The sequence below is a fragment of the Thermobia domestica genome, chromosome 6, assembly GCF_964235325.1.
Source record: "Thermobia domestica chromosome 6, izTheDome1.hap1.1, whole genome shotgun sequence".
Taxonomy (NCBI): Eukaryota; Metazoa; Arthropoda; class Insecta; order Zygentoma; family Lepismatidae; genus Thermobia; species Thermobia domestica.
The window spans coordinates 183,803,050-183,820,286 of NC_137459.1; the positions used below are offsets into that span (position 1 = coordinate 183,803,050).

General features: G+C 36.0%; 1 protein-coding gene across 2 annotated transcripts in view; it reads left to right on the forward strand.

The window, feature by feature from the left end:
* The window catches only part of LOC145688352 (vitellogenin-like), a 303,527-nt gene that overhangs the window by 113,359 nt on the left and 172,931 nt on the right, over nt 1-17,237 (forward strand). For both annotated transcript variants that reach the window (XM_081762496.1, XM_081762497.1), the window contains exon 7: nt 14,826-15,406. In XM_081762496.1, the coding sequence (XP_081618622.1) occupies nt 14,826-15,406 (581 nt within the window). The remainder of the gene's footprint in view (nt 1-14,825; nt 15,407-17,237) is intronic.

Below are 17,237 nucleotides of genomic sequence, written 5' to 3' on the forward strand. Positions count from 1 at the left end.
AGGAAATTGGCGTCGAATTTTTGGGGTCTACGTCAGAATTTATTTGTTACTATATTAGTAGAATCTGTGCGAAATTTTATGTTCTTATCACAATATGCATGATTCTCATGAATTTTTCCCCTAATCCACTCCACTATAATGGATAGTAGATGAGACGAGAAATCGAATGAAAATTCACTTCAGAAAGGAAAACGAAATATGATTGTTGAGTAAATCAATGGTCTTTGGTTTTGTTTTATATTTCTTTCTTTATTGTATATTTGTTTATTTTCTATGGATTTTTTTAGGTAGTCAGACAAATAAGTCATTCGTTTTCTAGTGATTGTTGTCGATGGTTCATGTTGTAAGATTTATAATCAGTATTGATCGGGAACTCGATTAAGTTACACCTCTTTATAAACAAGTTACCTGTTTTCACACTATGTTCATGGTACAAATGGTGTGTTGGGAACAGTCATATTATGCCTTTTTGATATTGTCTATCATTGCTGATGTTCCTTTAAAGTTGTATTTATAAAAAAATATTTTATTGTTTGTCGTTTGCGCGACCTGTAGGCTATATTTCTTGATAATTTTTTGTTCGTATAACACCAACTTGTTTTATTTTCATTTGTATTTCTTTACGTCATATATGTCCATAGGTTCCTCATGTATTCTAGTTTAAAATTAATTACATTGCAAGTCTTCAAAATTCAGAAAGATTGCTGGATGCTTATCCAACACTATTCATGAACTGAAAAATCGCAAATCTTAAAAAAAAATAATAAATTTAGAAATCATGGGCCATGGCAACAATTGCAAAGTGCCAGTGGGATCTTAAATATGAGGTGAAAATTAGGAGTGTTGCCAATTTGAAAGATCGAATAATGGACGTTTGGTGCACATTAGAAGCAGTTCTAAATTCATATTAGTTAACTATAGAACAAAAATAATCATACTATTGGCGTTTTGGGAAAATTTACTATTAAAATGAGGTATCACATGCTATGGTTTTCATTTTTCAAAACTTTACTTTAATTCAAAATGGCGGATTTCAAGATGGCTGCCGTCAAGGTTACCCTTACCGTATTACTTTCCTCTAGGCATAATATGTATTACCGAAGCTTTTATCCTATTATTATCATTAATACGCGGGTTAGAAGCGAACGTAAGGGACTTACGCACATAGTAAGTATAAACAATTAATATGCCTGTAACTTTTCCCCAAATGCACTTTACGACCATTCCCATCAAAGAGCGCACGCCTGCATTGAAGCTGGAGGAGAGGATTGTCTCTTGGTTCGCAGATTACTAGAGATGGTACCGAGACCGAGACCGACTTTTATATGCCTAGACGAGACCGAGACCGAGACGAATTTTGTATAGCCGAGACGAGACCAGGACCGAAACGGACCTCTAAAAATCGAGACGAGACTTAGGTCATTCTCGAAAGTCTCGGTCTCGTCTCGAATATTGATATTGCCTTTACTCAAAATTTGTTTCGTTGCTGTGTCAGACAGAGGGAACGGTTCACTGATGTACAGTGGCGTATTTAGGGGATGGCCATGGGGCGCAAGCCCCTCCCGAAATAAATTTTTGATCATTTTTTCGCATTGCACGTTCAACACAAATGTTACTTACCCGTCCCTCAAGCCTGTCCCGAAACAAAATACTGCTGATGTATATAACCTCTCTCTTTCTCTGTATATATATGAGGGGATATTTTATCTTGATCACCCTCTATAATAGAGAAACCGAGAGAAAAGCGAAACTTTGCACAAAGCAGTTATAAGAAGGGGGACATCTTGGCCTGTATCAAACAGAAAACCCAACAGTGTTGCCAACTGAATATAAAGTTTTTTTTAATGGCACTAAGTTAGGTTATTACATATTTCAAATCAATATGTTAAACGAAAACTTAAAATACCACATTTATTATTCAGTGTTGCAAACTAAGGATGCTATAATTTCACAAACATCTAAAGCTTGGAAGTCTCTATCGCACATATAACACAACGGACAATACAATGCACATCAGAAGTACCTTAGCATTGAATACTATGGTTATGGTATGACTTGTTTTGAATGAATAGTAAGGAAGTTACAGGGCTTGAAATTTTTTTCAAAAGGTTTTATTTCGAAGACATGCTTAGGTAAGTATCATATCTATTTACTTGTGTGGTTAGCAATTGGCATACAAATCATTTTGCCGTTTACAGCACTTCGATATCTCAAACCGTTCCGGAGATATTATAAACATCGATAAAGTTCGCAATATTGCTGATAATGGCGTATTTCTGGGGAAATATTTAAAATCATTGTTTTTTCCTTGTCTCTTACAGCATTGCAGGAATAACATTTAGTAGCTGTAATTACAAGTTCTCACAATTGCATGATTTAAGCAGTGTTGCAAACTTCAGCAATGCTTTTCATATTTCCGGAATAGTTTGAAATATTGAAATGCTGCAAACGGCAAGATGATTTGTTTGGCAATTGCTAACCATACTAGTAACTAGATATGATACTTATCTTGGCATGTTTTCGAAATAAAGTCTTTCGAAAAAATATTAAGGTTTCAACCCATTGTAACTTTGTTGCTATTCATTTAAAACAAGTCATACCCTGACAATGGTATCCAACGCTAAGTTTTTTTTTTCGGTGTGCATTATCATGTTCAAATCGGTTGTGTTGTATGTGTGATAGAGGCTTCCGAACTTTGGATGTTTGAGGTTCTGTAGCATCCTTAGTTTGTAACACTGAATAATAAATGTGTTAATTTAAAATAAGTTTTCGTTTAACATGTTGATTTGAAATATGTAATATGTAATGAAGTGCCATTTGGAAAAACATAAATTTATATTGGACTGGCAGCACTGTTGAGTGTTTCTGTATAATACGTGCCCCTACTTATAGTTACTTCATGCGAAGTTTCCATCTTCTCCCCCTTTTGGTTTCTCCGATATAGCGGGTGATCAAGATAAATTGTCCAACCTATATATATGAAATTTTTCAAGGACTTATACTTAGTAATACACATTGTGTTGATTTTTGGTTTGGTTTGTTTTAGTTTAACGTTCCACGTTTATGCTAGGGCAGCTAGAGAAGGCGTGGAGCAACTGATTATAATGGAATCCAAACCACTTCGGTCGTTCAACTGTACCCCCACCGGGAATCAAACTCGGGACCACGCAAACCGAAGTTAAGCGTCCTAGCCGCTAGAACAAATGGGGGTCCTCACATTGTGTTGATTTGAATCATTGAGTCAGTGTTGCCAGATCCGAAGATCAAAACGTAGCGTGTCTGTGCTCCAAAAGTAGCGGATTTGAACTATTTGTAGCTTAAATATATAGCCATGAATTATTTGGCAACTAATGACTGGTAAGCGCAAGAAAAAGTCCCCTCTCATATTTTTGTATTATAAACAAATGACAAGAAACAAATATATACTAAAATAAAATGTCGTTTTTTTCCAATATCAGTGTTTACAATTAAAATGTGGCAATAATTTATTAAAATTTCAACGTAGCTACATGAAAAGATACATGACATCAGGGACAGGCAGAAGGTGGGTCCTGTGGGTCCAAACGCTTCCTCCCTTGAAATCGTGATTTTTCTGTAAACTTTACCTAATTTTAGGGGCGAGTTTACAAATTATAATACAATTTGTTCTCATACTTAATTTGGACTACCCCGAAAAGCTTTGGACCCCCTCCCCCAAAGTAAATTTCTGCTTACGTCTCTGCATGACATAATTTAAATTCAATGGTTAATCAGAGCAAATACAAAATATTTAATTTTTAAAACTTTTTTTATACTTCACACGAACTACTGCGAAAAGTAGTTTGAAGAGTAAAACAAGATATTTCCGAAAGGATACAAATTAATGTTTTGTCCTACTTAGCTGAGAAACAATAGCTCTGTGGGCCCCCAAAGCTGATTTCGTCGCCAACGGGGGCGACATTTTTCCTGCGTACAAACAGATAGGTCTACAGATCTATGACAATTTATTCAAATTATGGCATTAAATTCTTCAATTTCTTAGGTATCATCCTTTATTCAGTTCTCAGAGTAAAAATTATGAAAATCCTGACTGACTTTTTCGAGGCCCTTATGGGTGAGGGCCGGGACACTGCCCCAGTTGCTCCTGCTTAGTTACGGTACTGAATATATGCTTATGTAATGCATTACGACATTATGAACTTGCATAAGAAACAGAATGCAGTATGTTTAGGGTCTTAAAGTGAGACGCAAACTGTGCGAAACATTGGATTTTGAATATAACTTGTTAGGTGATCCAACCCGAGACCACACACAGCAGAGATGAGTGTCGTAGCTCCCACCACAAAGTTCAGGACGTTCGTGTTACAAAGTGTCAATTAAACAAAATATATGAAACAGTAATAATGCATTTGATCAATTTGAAACAAAATATATGAAACAGTAATAATGCATTTGATCAATTTGAAACAAAATATATTGCAGTAAGAATTTACGCTATTTGTTAAGGTAATGAACGTTATATTCTGTTTTACAATGAGAGTCAAAGCAGAATGTATTGGATAATAAATGAGAAACTGTAAAATTTCAATTTCAGTAAGATTAAATACATTCGTGCTGATATGTGTTGCGTTATCCGTTAGGAGGTATTGAACAGTTCTGATTCAAAGGAAGGAAATAAACTACTGTATAGTACTAGGGTTAATTTAATAGAGTTTAATTGTATAGACAGTACTGAAACTATATGAGACAAATTTTATTCCTGAAAGTGAAATATGGATTACTATTAGGGTTTTATCCCAGGTATGATATACCCACTGATGATTGAACCTGGAACACACGCATTGAAAGTATTAGCGCAGGCAAATTAGCAATGAAGTCACAATACCATAACTCTAAGTCAAGAATGAAGGCAAAAAATAAGAAGTGGAAATGACAGACTGTACGATAATAGGGTCTAATACTTCCACAATTTTAATTTCACACTATTTATTTCGAGACTTTTGAGACGAGACCGAGACTTGGCCCTCGAGATAGAGACAAGCATCTGTTGACCGAGACGGCAATTTTTGACTCGAGACGAGATCGAGACCGAGACCGCTATTTATCAACCGAGACGAGATCGAGAGTGTACAAAGTTTCGTCTCGTCTTGTCTCGATACCATCCCTACAAATTACGTTATCAGTGTACAGTGTCGCCAAGTTCACCCATTTCTGTTCCAAAGAAATGTCCTAGCGGCTAAATGTTAACGAGTAGCACCTCAATATTAAAAATACTCGGCAAAAGAAAAAAAACACCAACAACATAAACAACGGCTCGCAACATAACCTTGTCGCGTCAGTCCAAAAGTGATATACTACAACGAGAACAACACACACACACACACACATATATATATATATATATATATATATATATATATATATATATACGAATAAAAAATCATTTTCATTGAATAATAATATCATGAAGCTTCATAAATACAGATATGACTCTTAATATCGCCTTGTCTTCATTGAATTATCTCCTCAATAAACGTCACCTTTACGGAGACACTTATGTGTCTTATGTGTCGTGTGGAGAAGATTGCGTGCTACAGTGAAGTTTAGAGCTATGTCTGTGGTAGTTCACTATCAGAAGGGCCACCCTTACCGAATTGGTCTAAATGGAGTAGCAAGACGAAGAGTATTCTGGGAGAAGGCAATAGTTCTCCAGTAGCCAAGTTCGCGGAAATTGTAGTGATTGGTACAGCAATTTGGACACTAGTACCAGAGATGATTAGAGTGAATTTAACGACTTGGATACTGTAGGGTAGAAGACAACCACAAACCAGCACTCTATTTTTGTTAGTTTGTTGTTAGCAGAAAGAGAACATACAGTGGGTCAAAAAAGTTTCCGTACAGCTGTTTTCCGGTTATGTATTATAATATACCTTACAAAGTACAGAAAGGAAATGACAATTTCTACTAGTTTACTGTAAAGAACTCCATAATAAGCATATACCTGTACACAAGGAAAAAAAATCATTTGTAATATATACTTCAGTACAAAATCAAATACACACGAAATATTGACCATATTGCAAATCAAAAAATTTCCGTACACATAAAGAAATACACGTAAATAAGGGCACCATGCTGCGTTTCGACCGCAGTTAGTGATCAGTTGGTCCTCCTTTGGCATTCGTTTCTGCATTGCAGCGACCAATTTTGATGTAGTTGTAGGAGGGATGTTTCTCCATTCTTCACGTAACGCATTTTTCAACTGGTCCTTGTTTCTAATATTGTGTTTCCTAATACGTCTCCCCAATTCATCCCACAGATGCTCAATGGGATTACAGTCAGGAGGTTGTGGAGGAGTATGAAGCTGTTTTGGCACCAGCTGGTTTGTATACAACAACCACTCTTTCACTTTTCGTGCAGTATGTTTAGGGTCGTTATCTTGCTGGAATATAAAAGAGGCTCCCATATTAAGTTTCTTTGCACATTCGTGAAGATTCTCTTTCAGAATGTTCAGGTAAACATGTTGGTCCATTGTACCTTCGATAAAATGCAAATTTCCTACTCCAGCTGTACTCATGCACCCCCAAACGAGCACACCACCACCTCCATGTTTTACAGTAGGACACAGATGTTTCCTTTCCATGTGCGTATTTGGTTTCCTCCACACTATAGCTCTTCCGTCGGATCCATGAATGTTGAACTTCCTCTCATCACAAAATAAAAGAAAGTTCCAGAAGCTAATTGGCTTGTCCACATGAGCTTTTGCGAACTCTACACGTTTCTTGGCGTTTGCTTTACTAACATATGGTTTCTTTCTAGCTACGCGACCGTTGTACCCCGCTTTTCTGATGACAGTACGAACTGTTTCAGGAACCACTTGTACACCATGGTCAGTTTCAAGCATACTTGCGAGTTTTGGAGCACTTGTTTTGGGTTCATTTATGATAGTTCTTAAAGTAACACGTTTATGATTTTCCTTCAGCTTTGTTGGACGGCCACTGCGCGGTCGATCTTTGCAACTATTTGTTGCAATATACCTACTTAGAATATATTGTACTGTAGAATGTGATTTCTTTACTGTCTCTGCTATGTTTCTAAGAGACTTACCTTCCTGTCTTAATTTTACGATTAGTTCGCGTATTGGAATTGGCACTTCCATTTTGACACGTCGTTTTACTGCCTCTGTAGGTCTCCCTTGCCCAAACATAACTGCAGTAGTATGGTACCTTATTACCACTAGAGCACGTTACTGTCATCTGTAACTACTGCAAACGCTGTTTGGTGTGTGTTTTGCTTCCTTCTTTTGTATATTTGTGACGTGAACGGAAACTTTTTGACCTCAATTTTCAGCATCTTAACTTACATCATCAGTTACGCTATTGGTGTGTTCAATACTATCACTATAATGTGTACATGTTACAAGTAGACACGACCAAATTCAGCCAATGTAATTGCGTTTTATTATTTGTTTACTTTAAGATATTATAACATTTTGAAATTATTAATCTCTGGTGTACGGAAACTTATTTGACCCACTGTATGTACAATGTTCTTTCGCGGGTCAAAATATAGTTCCGGTAGTAAAATATCTCCTATTCGGATCTAAGGAAGGAGGATGGCTTGAGAAGGACTATTGGATAGGAGCTAACAATGTGGGAAAGATAGATAGAGAAAAAAGACATGCAAGAGCGAAAGATTTAGGATATGGACATGAAATTCACTTACCATGTTGCAGGGAGGGGAATTAGAAAATCTTGAAGAGGAGACAAGATAATCTAAATTTGGTAGGAGTTTGTAAAATTAGATGGGAAGATAATGGGGTGTTGAACAGCGAAGAATATAGAATGCTTTACTCAGATAATCATAAGGGCACTCTTAACGGTGTAGGGGTAATTCTTTGTATACACTTAAAAGAGAAGGTAGTGAAAGTAGAATTTCTTGACGATAGAGTTATGATGTTAAGACTTACAGGAAAAAAGAAGGATCTAGTACTGATGTAGACATATGCACTGACGGTTTCGCATACAATTAAAGAAGTAGATAAACATTATGAGAAAATGGAAGAAATTATAGACAGAGATAAGAGTGGTGTATGTGTAATGGTAATGAGAGATTTCAATGCAGTTGTGGGAGAAAAACAGGAAGGCAGTGTTGTAGGCTAATATGGATTAGGCGAAATAAATTAAAGGGGAGAGGGACTGGTCAATTTCTGTAGACTACTAATTGGAAACATGAAGTTCAATCAGCACAAGAGAAAATGATATACACGGAAATCCTCAATATACATCGGAAGATATCAGATACACTATGTTATGATTCAGAACAGATATCGGAATAGCTTGAAGAAAGTGAAGACCCTTCCCGGGGCTGACATTTTCTCTGATCGTAACTGTGTGCTGGCTGAAGTGGATATTCAACTAAAAAATGTAGGCAGAAGGAAAATAGGCAACAAGATGTTGAATACTGAAAAGTTAAAAACGAGGAAGTAAGAAGTCTTTTCGTTGAGAAATTCGAAGAAAAATACTCAAACGAGGAAAGGATAGGTATGGGTAGTAACAGACGGTGGGGGCATATTAAACTTAGCATACAGCAGGCTGCAGAAGAAGTAATTGGTTACCGCAAACACAAAATGGCTAGGAAACCGTGAGTTATTGAACAGATGTTGCAGAAAATGAAGGAAAGGAATACATGGAAACAGGTTAATACAGAATAGGGCAGAAAGATGCACAGTAAATTGAACAACGAGTTAAGAAGGGAAGCAGATAGAGCAAAGAAAAAATACAAAAGAAAACACGAGAATATAGAAGAATTAGAAAGGGTTGGGACATAGGAAGAAATGTACAAGGGAGTGAAATCTATGGAACTTCAGATGAAGCCAAGGAGTATTTGGATGGCAGTAGAGAATAGAATGGGAAGATGGTCAACGAGAGAGGTGAAGTCTTAAGAAGATAGAAGAATATGTTGAAGAGACTTATATGAGAGTATGGATAGACCGTGTGATCTAGAAGTTGAAGTAGAAAATGAAGTACGCGAAGTTGATAAAGGATTTAGTATTCTTCAGGACAAGTTTGAAAAAGCTATATCCGAGACTAGAATGGAAAGACAACCGGCATAGATAATATACCAATCGAATTCATTAAGAATATGGGAGACAAGGGTAAGTAAGAATTGTTCTTCAAGTAAGAATTTGCAAGGAAAAAATGAAATGAAATTTTTGAGTTTTACGTCCGACGGTTATGCCGGCTAGGCTAAAGGAGACGGTGATGATGAATAATGAATGAAATGGTGGAATGAAGAAAGTGGGAGGAAACGGGAGAACCCCGAGAAAACCCACGCACACGGTGTTTGTCCACCATAAAGTTCACTTGGCGGGAGCAGGGTTTGAACCTAGGACCCCATGCACCAGAGGTGAACGCTCTACCACTGAGCCACCGCGGCTCTCAGAATCCGCAAGGAAATATATGAAGCAAGAGAAAGACAAAAACACTTCCTGAAGACGATCATGATAACAATGGCTAAGAATCGAATCCAAATGGATGTGAGGATTATAAATTATTTTCTCATATCTAATGTAGCAAAAAAAAAAAAAAAAGCTTCGAATTCTGAACAGAAAGTTATATGGAAGTATAAATGAAAAAGTTCAGGAAGAAGAGTTCAGGTTAGGAGGTAAGGGCACAAAAGATCCAATTGGCTTATTAAGGGTGTTCGGTGGAAGGTTTATAGAGAAAGGGAAAGAGGTGTATGTGGTATTTATTGATCTGAAAAAGAATTTTGACAGCGTGAATTGGGAATAGTTATTGGAAGTTCTAAAGAAGATTGGGTTGGAATGGAAAGATCTAAGGTTCATAAGAAACTTATATATGAACCAACAAGTAAGTGTTAGAGTAGGGGAGGAAATGACAGAGGATAGTGCAATTGGAAGGAGTGTTCGACAGGGATGCTGTCTCTCGTAATCAATATTTAATATCTATCTAGAAGAGATAGTGAGGAAGATCCTACATAATGAATACGGCATTTCGATGAGATGTATAATAATTAGGTGTATACGGTTTACAGAAGATATGGCTCTTGTTGCGGAATCTGAAAAGAAAACCAATAAGATGTTAGAAAACTTGAGGAAGTGCTGTGAAGAATATGGGATGAAAAGAAATGTGATAAAAACAAAAAGTCATGGTGATTGGAACGAAGCGATCGGTGCTAAATATAGAAGTAGGAGGGGAAAATAGAACAGGTTACAAGTTTTCGGTACTAGGGATTATATGAAGTGCGGACGTAAAACAAAAGCAAGTATATGAATGGCGAAAGAAGCCTTTAGGAGGAAGAAAATATTATTTTGTGGGACCTTTAATAAAGAGTTGATAAAAAGACTCATAAAATGTTTCGTGTGGAATTTTATACTGTACGGGTCAGAAACATGGACATTACGAAAAATGACGAGAAACGACTGAAATCTTTCGAAATGTGGGTCTCGAGAAGAATGGAGAGAATTAGCTGGGTCGAGCAGGAAACGAATGAAAAGCTCTTAGAAATGGTGAGGCAGAAAAGAACAATTGTAGATATTAAGAAGAGGAAGAAAAACTGGTTGGGACATTGGCTAAGAAGGAAATGCATCATGAAGGACATGCTGGAGGATATGGTGGCACAAAAAAGAGGGAGGAGCGAAGAAGATTACAATTAATGGACGATATCAAAATTTTAAAAAAAGTACGTGAAGACGAAAAAGAGGTTAGCGGAAGACCGTGGAATACGGAAGCTTCTCACACGGGAGGGTCTCACATGTTGCCGTTAAAATCTGATTGCCACATAGCACATCTGATAAAACATCATGACTAATGAAAATAAGGAAAATTTAAGGTGCTTTGGACAGAAGGATAGGAGCTACGAGGATTCAAAATTTGATTGATTGATTGATTTTAGTTTAGCGTCCCTTTCAGCAGCGAGGCTATATGAGACGTGGACCTACTGATTAACGTGGAATCCGAACCACATGAGCTCCCGCCGGGAATTGAACCCGGGTCTCCCACGCCAAAGGCGCGTACGCTAACCGCTTAGGATTCAAAATTTGAATGTCCAATTAATTATATCATGGAATTATGTACGTTTGAAGTAAATATCTTGAAAACCGTTAAATCAATCAAAACAAAAGTTACACAATATAATGGGAACAAAATTCCCTATCGGAAACCATAAGCAGTGCTGCCATAGGTGAAGCAGTGTTGCCAACTCAACATAAAATATTTTATTATAAATAGCACCATATACAAGTGTGCACAAATTTAAAAGACACTATTATCACTAAACATAACAGTGAAGTGTAGTGGTTCAGTGTTGCACACTATTGGAGTTACATGTGCTGAAAATGTACAATGAAGAAGTCTGATATGTGGCAACAGATGGTAATAAAGGAATCTGGGTCTCGTACTATGAATTTAGTTCAAATGCATAACACAGATAGTATAATATAGCAGAACGTCAGCAGTGTCACAAAATATTAATGAATTTGAGAAACGAAATTGAGCGATGCCAGTTTTACGTCCTGTGTCAGCTCCGAAGCTATACAGGAGTTCAAACTGGAATACGAATCACTATGAAAGAGAAAGATAACAATGAAATGTAAGGTGAAAAGTACAACAAAAACATGTCCGAGGCGGGATTGGAACCCGCGATGCCTAATATATGTCGGTTGTCTCGCCTTCTATACCACACCACTATCCGGTCTGACTAAAAACGAAATGAGGTAGTAATAAAATAATTATATTTTCAATGTGAATATGGTAATATTACAATGTACAAACATAATCATATGGTATGTAGGAGAGGAAGTAAAAGAATATGTCACTTAACACGAAAGACACAAACCAAGAAAGTACTCTTCCAAATATTGATAAGATAACCTGGAGAACCAGTTTACAGAATTAGAAAACACGTCTTTCTTTCCTCGCGTGTATCATTTTGTTTTCGCGAGTTGTCTGCTTATTCATCGAGGCTACAGAAGTATATTGCAAAATCCTCACTTTTTTCTAATGCATTTCTTTATTACCCTTTGTTCTCACATATCAAACTTCTCCATTGCACAATTTCAGCACATGTAGCTCCAACAGTGTGCAACACTGTTCCACTACACTTCACTGTTATGTTTAATGATAATCGTGCATTGTAAATCTGTGCACACTTGTAAAAGGTGCTAATAATATCACATTTTTATGCTGAGTTCGCAATACTGCTTCACCTATGGCAACACTGTTTATGGTTTTCGATAGGGCATTTTGTTCTCATAATATTGTGCAACTTTTGTTTTGATTGCTTTAATGGTTTTCAAGATATTTACTTTAAACGTACATAATTCCATGATATAATTCATTGGATATTCAAATTTTGAATCCCCGTAGCTCCTATCCTTCTGGTTCATAGCACCTTAAATTTTGCTTATCTTCGTTTCTCATGATGCTCTATCAGATGTGCTATGTGGCAATCAGACTTTTGGGACCCTTCCGTGTCAGCTGCGGCAAGTGAACTACCAACAATGGCAGAATACCTATGATGAAGATGATCATTATAATTTCCACTATCCAAATGAGTGCAATGAGGTACCGCATTAAAGTATGGATTAAGACCAGCCTTACCAGACCTAAAGCCGCTGTTCCGAACCCGAACATTGTTTAAACGTTTCCACAATCTTCTCCGCAAAGTTAAATTGCCTTCGTCTAGCAGCCATATTGACGCCTCATTCCCGGACTATTCTTGCTTCAAAATGGAATGAATTTGTATACATTGGGATGACTTTCTGTCGACTACCTATCAAACTGGTTCCACATTGCCCAGAAACATTAATAAAAAGCATAACTAGTACAACGTAAGGAATCAAATAACAATCCAACTAAAAAGTAAACTTCCAAATATTGCTGTACTTACGGGTGGAAGGTTGCATCCAATTCGTCAACATAGGTGTCCACCAAGTAGTATAAAGAAACCTATGCCTCCGGGATGTCGGGCGCATCGTCTTGTATATATATAGAAATGCGTCATGTATGTCTTCAAGATGAGCAAGGGGAAGTGCAGCTGCTCTCCTAACCCATTTGCTCACTACATTATTAAGCTTGTAAGAGTGGAGCCAACCAAATATCTCGTACCTTTATCCATATAGATTGACTAAAATGAAACAAAATGGACTGTCGCTTACTGGGTTGTTTTTCTTGTAGCGTTTCTTGCCGTTTGTTCAAAGTCAGTAATAAATCCTTACAATCTGCAGCTTTTATCTTGATTTGCTGAAAAATCCATGTGTACAACGATTGACATTGGCTTTGCAATAAGCAGAATAGGAATGGAAAAAAATTTTCCCAAATGCTTCCCGTGTAACGTATGTAACTTTGAAAATAAACGTGGACAAATTTTAGTAATTTTATCCATCACTATCTTTCTGAATGACACATTTCTTGCAGGTTTCCGACGGTCCCAAAAACTATGTGAGAAAAAAAAGTAATAAAATATAATATAGTAACATGCAAAATACATCCTCACACTATATTTTTTATACCTGTACATTTGTGAAATGTCAATTTGCTATAGAAGGTATTCTAAAACGGAACACCGATAACATACGTACAGTACATACGTACAGTACCAGAAATAAACGTTGATTTAAATCCTATTGAATCAAACCACATGGGATACAAAATATACAATAATCAGCATGTGCAAATTAAAAAAAAAAAAAAAAAAGACGAGGAGAACGTGACTAGATTTAAGCACAATCATAACACATTTTTACTAAGCAAAGAGTCCTCAGTGTAAATATCTAAATGCGAACGAATATATGTATCTGAAATTTCACTTCCTTCTCCGGAAATTCCGTTTGACTTTACGGTGTGCTGGCATACCAGCCACCTTGACTTATTCAATAATTTATGAAATAATTGGGTTGTTATGTGCTGAAATGGTCCTTTGACACATCCTGTATATTTATTCATAGAGATGGGACCCAGTGCGCATGACCATGTACAAAATATGCGACGTACAGATTATGTGTGTTTGCTCACGTGGGGGCATCATTTTTGGGTTTTCATTTTTTGCAGTTTTACTGGTGCATATTCGAACTAAAACTGTCAAAAAATATATTTGTTACCTGACACTTTCTACATTAAAAAAAAAAGTTGTACAACGTATATCTTGTGTTGATAATTGTAGACTGAAAATGAAATCCGGAAAAGATCGATTTAATGTCAAAATGTGGGCTATGTGCCTAACACTGCTCAGTTAAAATCAGGCTATCTAGTATTCACTTTGGAACTAGTTCAAATAATCGCCAGAAGAATGCCCGTTGGCCTATGTGCAGTGGCGGATCTAGAAGGTAGGAACTGGTGGGGGCAATCAGAGTTCAGACTATGATAAGTATATCATGAGTTCACTATACACTTTCAAAAATATATAAATAATAGCATAAATTACTTTTGTTGCTCAAAAACTGGGGAGTCCAGGCCCCCCACCCGGCCCCGGGCTAGATCCGCCACTGCCTATGTGCTACCAGTTCTGAAATTAAATCTGGGCTTTTTATTCAACATTTTCATTTCGGCACTTAGCCCGGATTTTATAGTCAGTCTATAATAATTATTAAAACATTTTCGCGAAGACATCGTATCTGTCAGGTGTCATTAAACATTGAAAATTTTAACGGAATTTCTCTACCACCAACGCAATAGGATAGAAAAATGATGATACACGTGGAAAAGAAGTATAATAATAAATAGATAGCAGAAATGCTCTAAGAAAATATATTCTTTGATATTATTAGTGCACATGAATGTGTTTTAAACTTGATTTACTCACACTCTGTTTGTTCTATATTTCAGAGAGCTTCTGTTTCTCAGATCACAGGCTGTGGAGATCGGGAGCATTTTTTCCCCCAAGCACTTGTCACGTCTACTCGTTTGACAACTAATATCCACCTATACAATGGGACTGAAGGTGCCTATAATTCTCTATTAAATCTCACCCTTGTTGACAGAAAGTCGCCAAGTAAACTGCCATGCCCTAGCAATCCTGTAACATATACTAACCTTTCTTACACACCAAACGACCTACCATTTTCCGAAACAAATAACCACACCAGCACCAAAGGTCTATCATTTGGATCTGAAAGGTCACACCGGCAAGAACCAGAAACATCAATGTTTGATTTGTCAGACACAGTACCATCTAATCTATTCCATTTGGCTCCTTCTATTACCAGAATTCAACAAGATTCAAGAAGTATTGAAGCAATATTTAAATATAAGATTTCAGAAATAGCACACGATATTAACAACAATAAATTAATTAAAGAAAGTGCAACGATGGAAGAGGTGAAGATTGCTGTTGATATATGTCGCTTAATGACATACAAACAACTTACAAGAGCAATACGTGGTATCATGCCTTTAAAGCCACAAAGGTACGTATAAAATCAATTAACATGTATTATTCTTCCTAAGACTGATCAAAAGATCGATACACTGGTAATTACAGTGTAGAAAAGTTCCACATTGCCAGGGAATGATATCTAATGTGTGTTTCCTTAAGCTTTACGTTCTACAATGCTTTTTTTTAAATATAGGGTTTACCAAAAAGAACGTCAGAATTTTAAAATGAGATAGAATGAAAACTGCAAGTTATAATGATATTATTATTATTATTATTATTATTATTATTATTATTATTATTATTATTAGTAGTAGTAGTAGTAGTAGTAGTAGTAGTAATAGTAGTAGTAGTAGTAGTATCGTGTAAAGCAATGCCATTATGTTTTCAAGACAACATCGTTGAAATGTCCTCTGCTCCTGCGGGTGTAATGAATTCCGAAGCACCAATTTTCATACATGTTATGCAATGAATTTCAGTGATGAGTTCAATGTTCTCTTTCAGTTCACGAATTGTTCCTAGTTTATTCTCGGACACCTTAAATTTCAGGTAAATTCACATAAAATGAGGATGTTGGACGAGGGTATCTCTGAGATCATTTTTAGATATTGGTCCACTTTGAAATGTCTCTAGGAACCACTAAAATTCAAGATGGCGCCCAAAATTTCAAAATTATTTATTTTCTATTTGTTTTGATTCCTTTTTAGATTTTTGTACGGACTGTTTACGTACTGTTTGTCCTTTAAGTATATTAACTAGTTTTAAATGTACCTAAGAGTCTTTAAAATCGAAAAAGCCAGTATTTTCATCAGATTCCTTTATTTGCCGATAGAATTGATTAATTTTTATATTATCAAGCAAAACAATCGTTTTGCTACCGTTTTCCGCCACGAATGAAAGAGAAGTACATATATTCACTGCTGCTGAACACTAAATTAAGTTTAAAATTAATATGTTTTGAGACTAAATGCTTGCAAAATTAAAAAAAAAAAATGTCAAAACTGTTCTTAGTGAATCGAAATGTATATTATTTTAATGCTTTATGTTCTTGGTATAACAGTTGCAAGAGACAAGAAAAATATAAACTAAGATTTTAAAAATACGCTTTCTTTTTAAAAACTGTATCCAGCCTTTTATTAAGAAGGAAGATCATTAATAACGAACGAATAAACAAATCTCTTTTACTTTTAAAACACAAATGTAGATAATTTGTCCAAAGGATTGAATATTTTAAATTTTCAAGTTACGAAATAGTCTGCAACAATAAAGAAGCAATAATGGTCATAACAATGATACAAATACTTTTTTTTCAAAATTAGAAATGTACAGAACAGTAACCTGGTATGAAATTAAAATTGTAAATTCATAGTAGAGGTTCATAGTAATGTGAAATACAAATATATATATATATACCCCTACGTTTTGCAATTTGATTGCTATAAAATTAATAATTTTGTTTCGATTCCTCGCGGCACACCAGCGGCCCATTCACGGCACACCGGTTGGGCACCGCGGCACACAGGCACAAGTAATAGCATGCAGAGTCAACTATCACCAGGGGTGTAGCCAACAGGTTTGTGTAGGGGGGCCCGTCGTTTTTGAGAGGGGGCAGCTACAATGTACAAAGCCAAAAAATGTGTTCTGCTAGTGTTTTTGAGGCCTGAAAGAAAGTAAAATTTTGGTTTCCTTCTGGAAGACTAAAAACAATATTTTAGCTTATTATTATTATTATTATTATTATTATTATTATTATTATTATTATTATTATTATTATTATTATTATTATTATTATTATTATCTATAAATTATATTCAAGATAGTTTTTATTATGCTTAATCAAGAACTACTGCCCGGGACCAAACGCT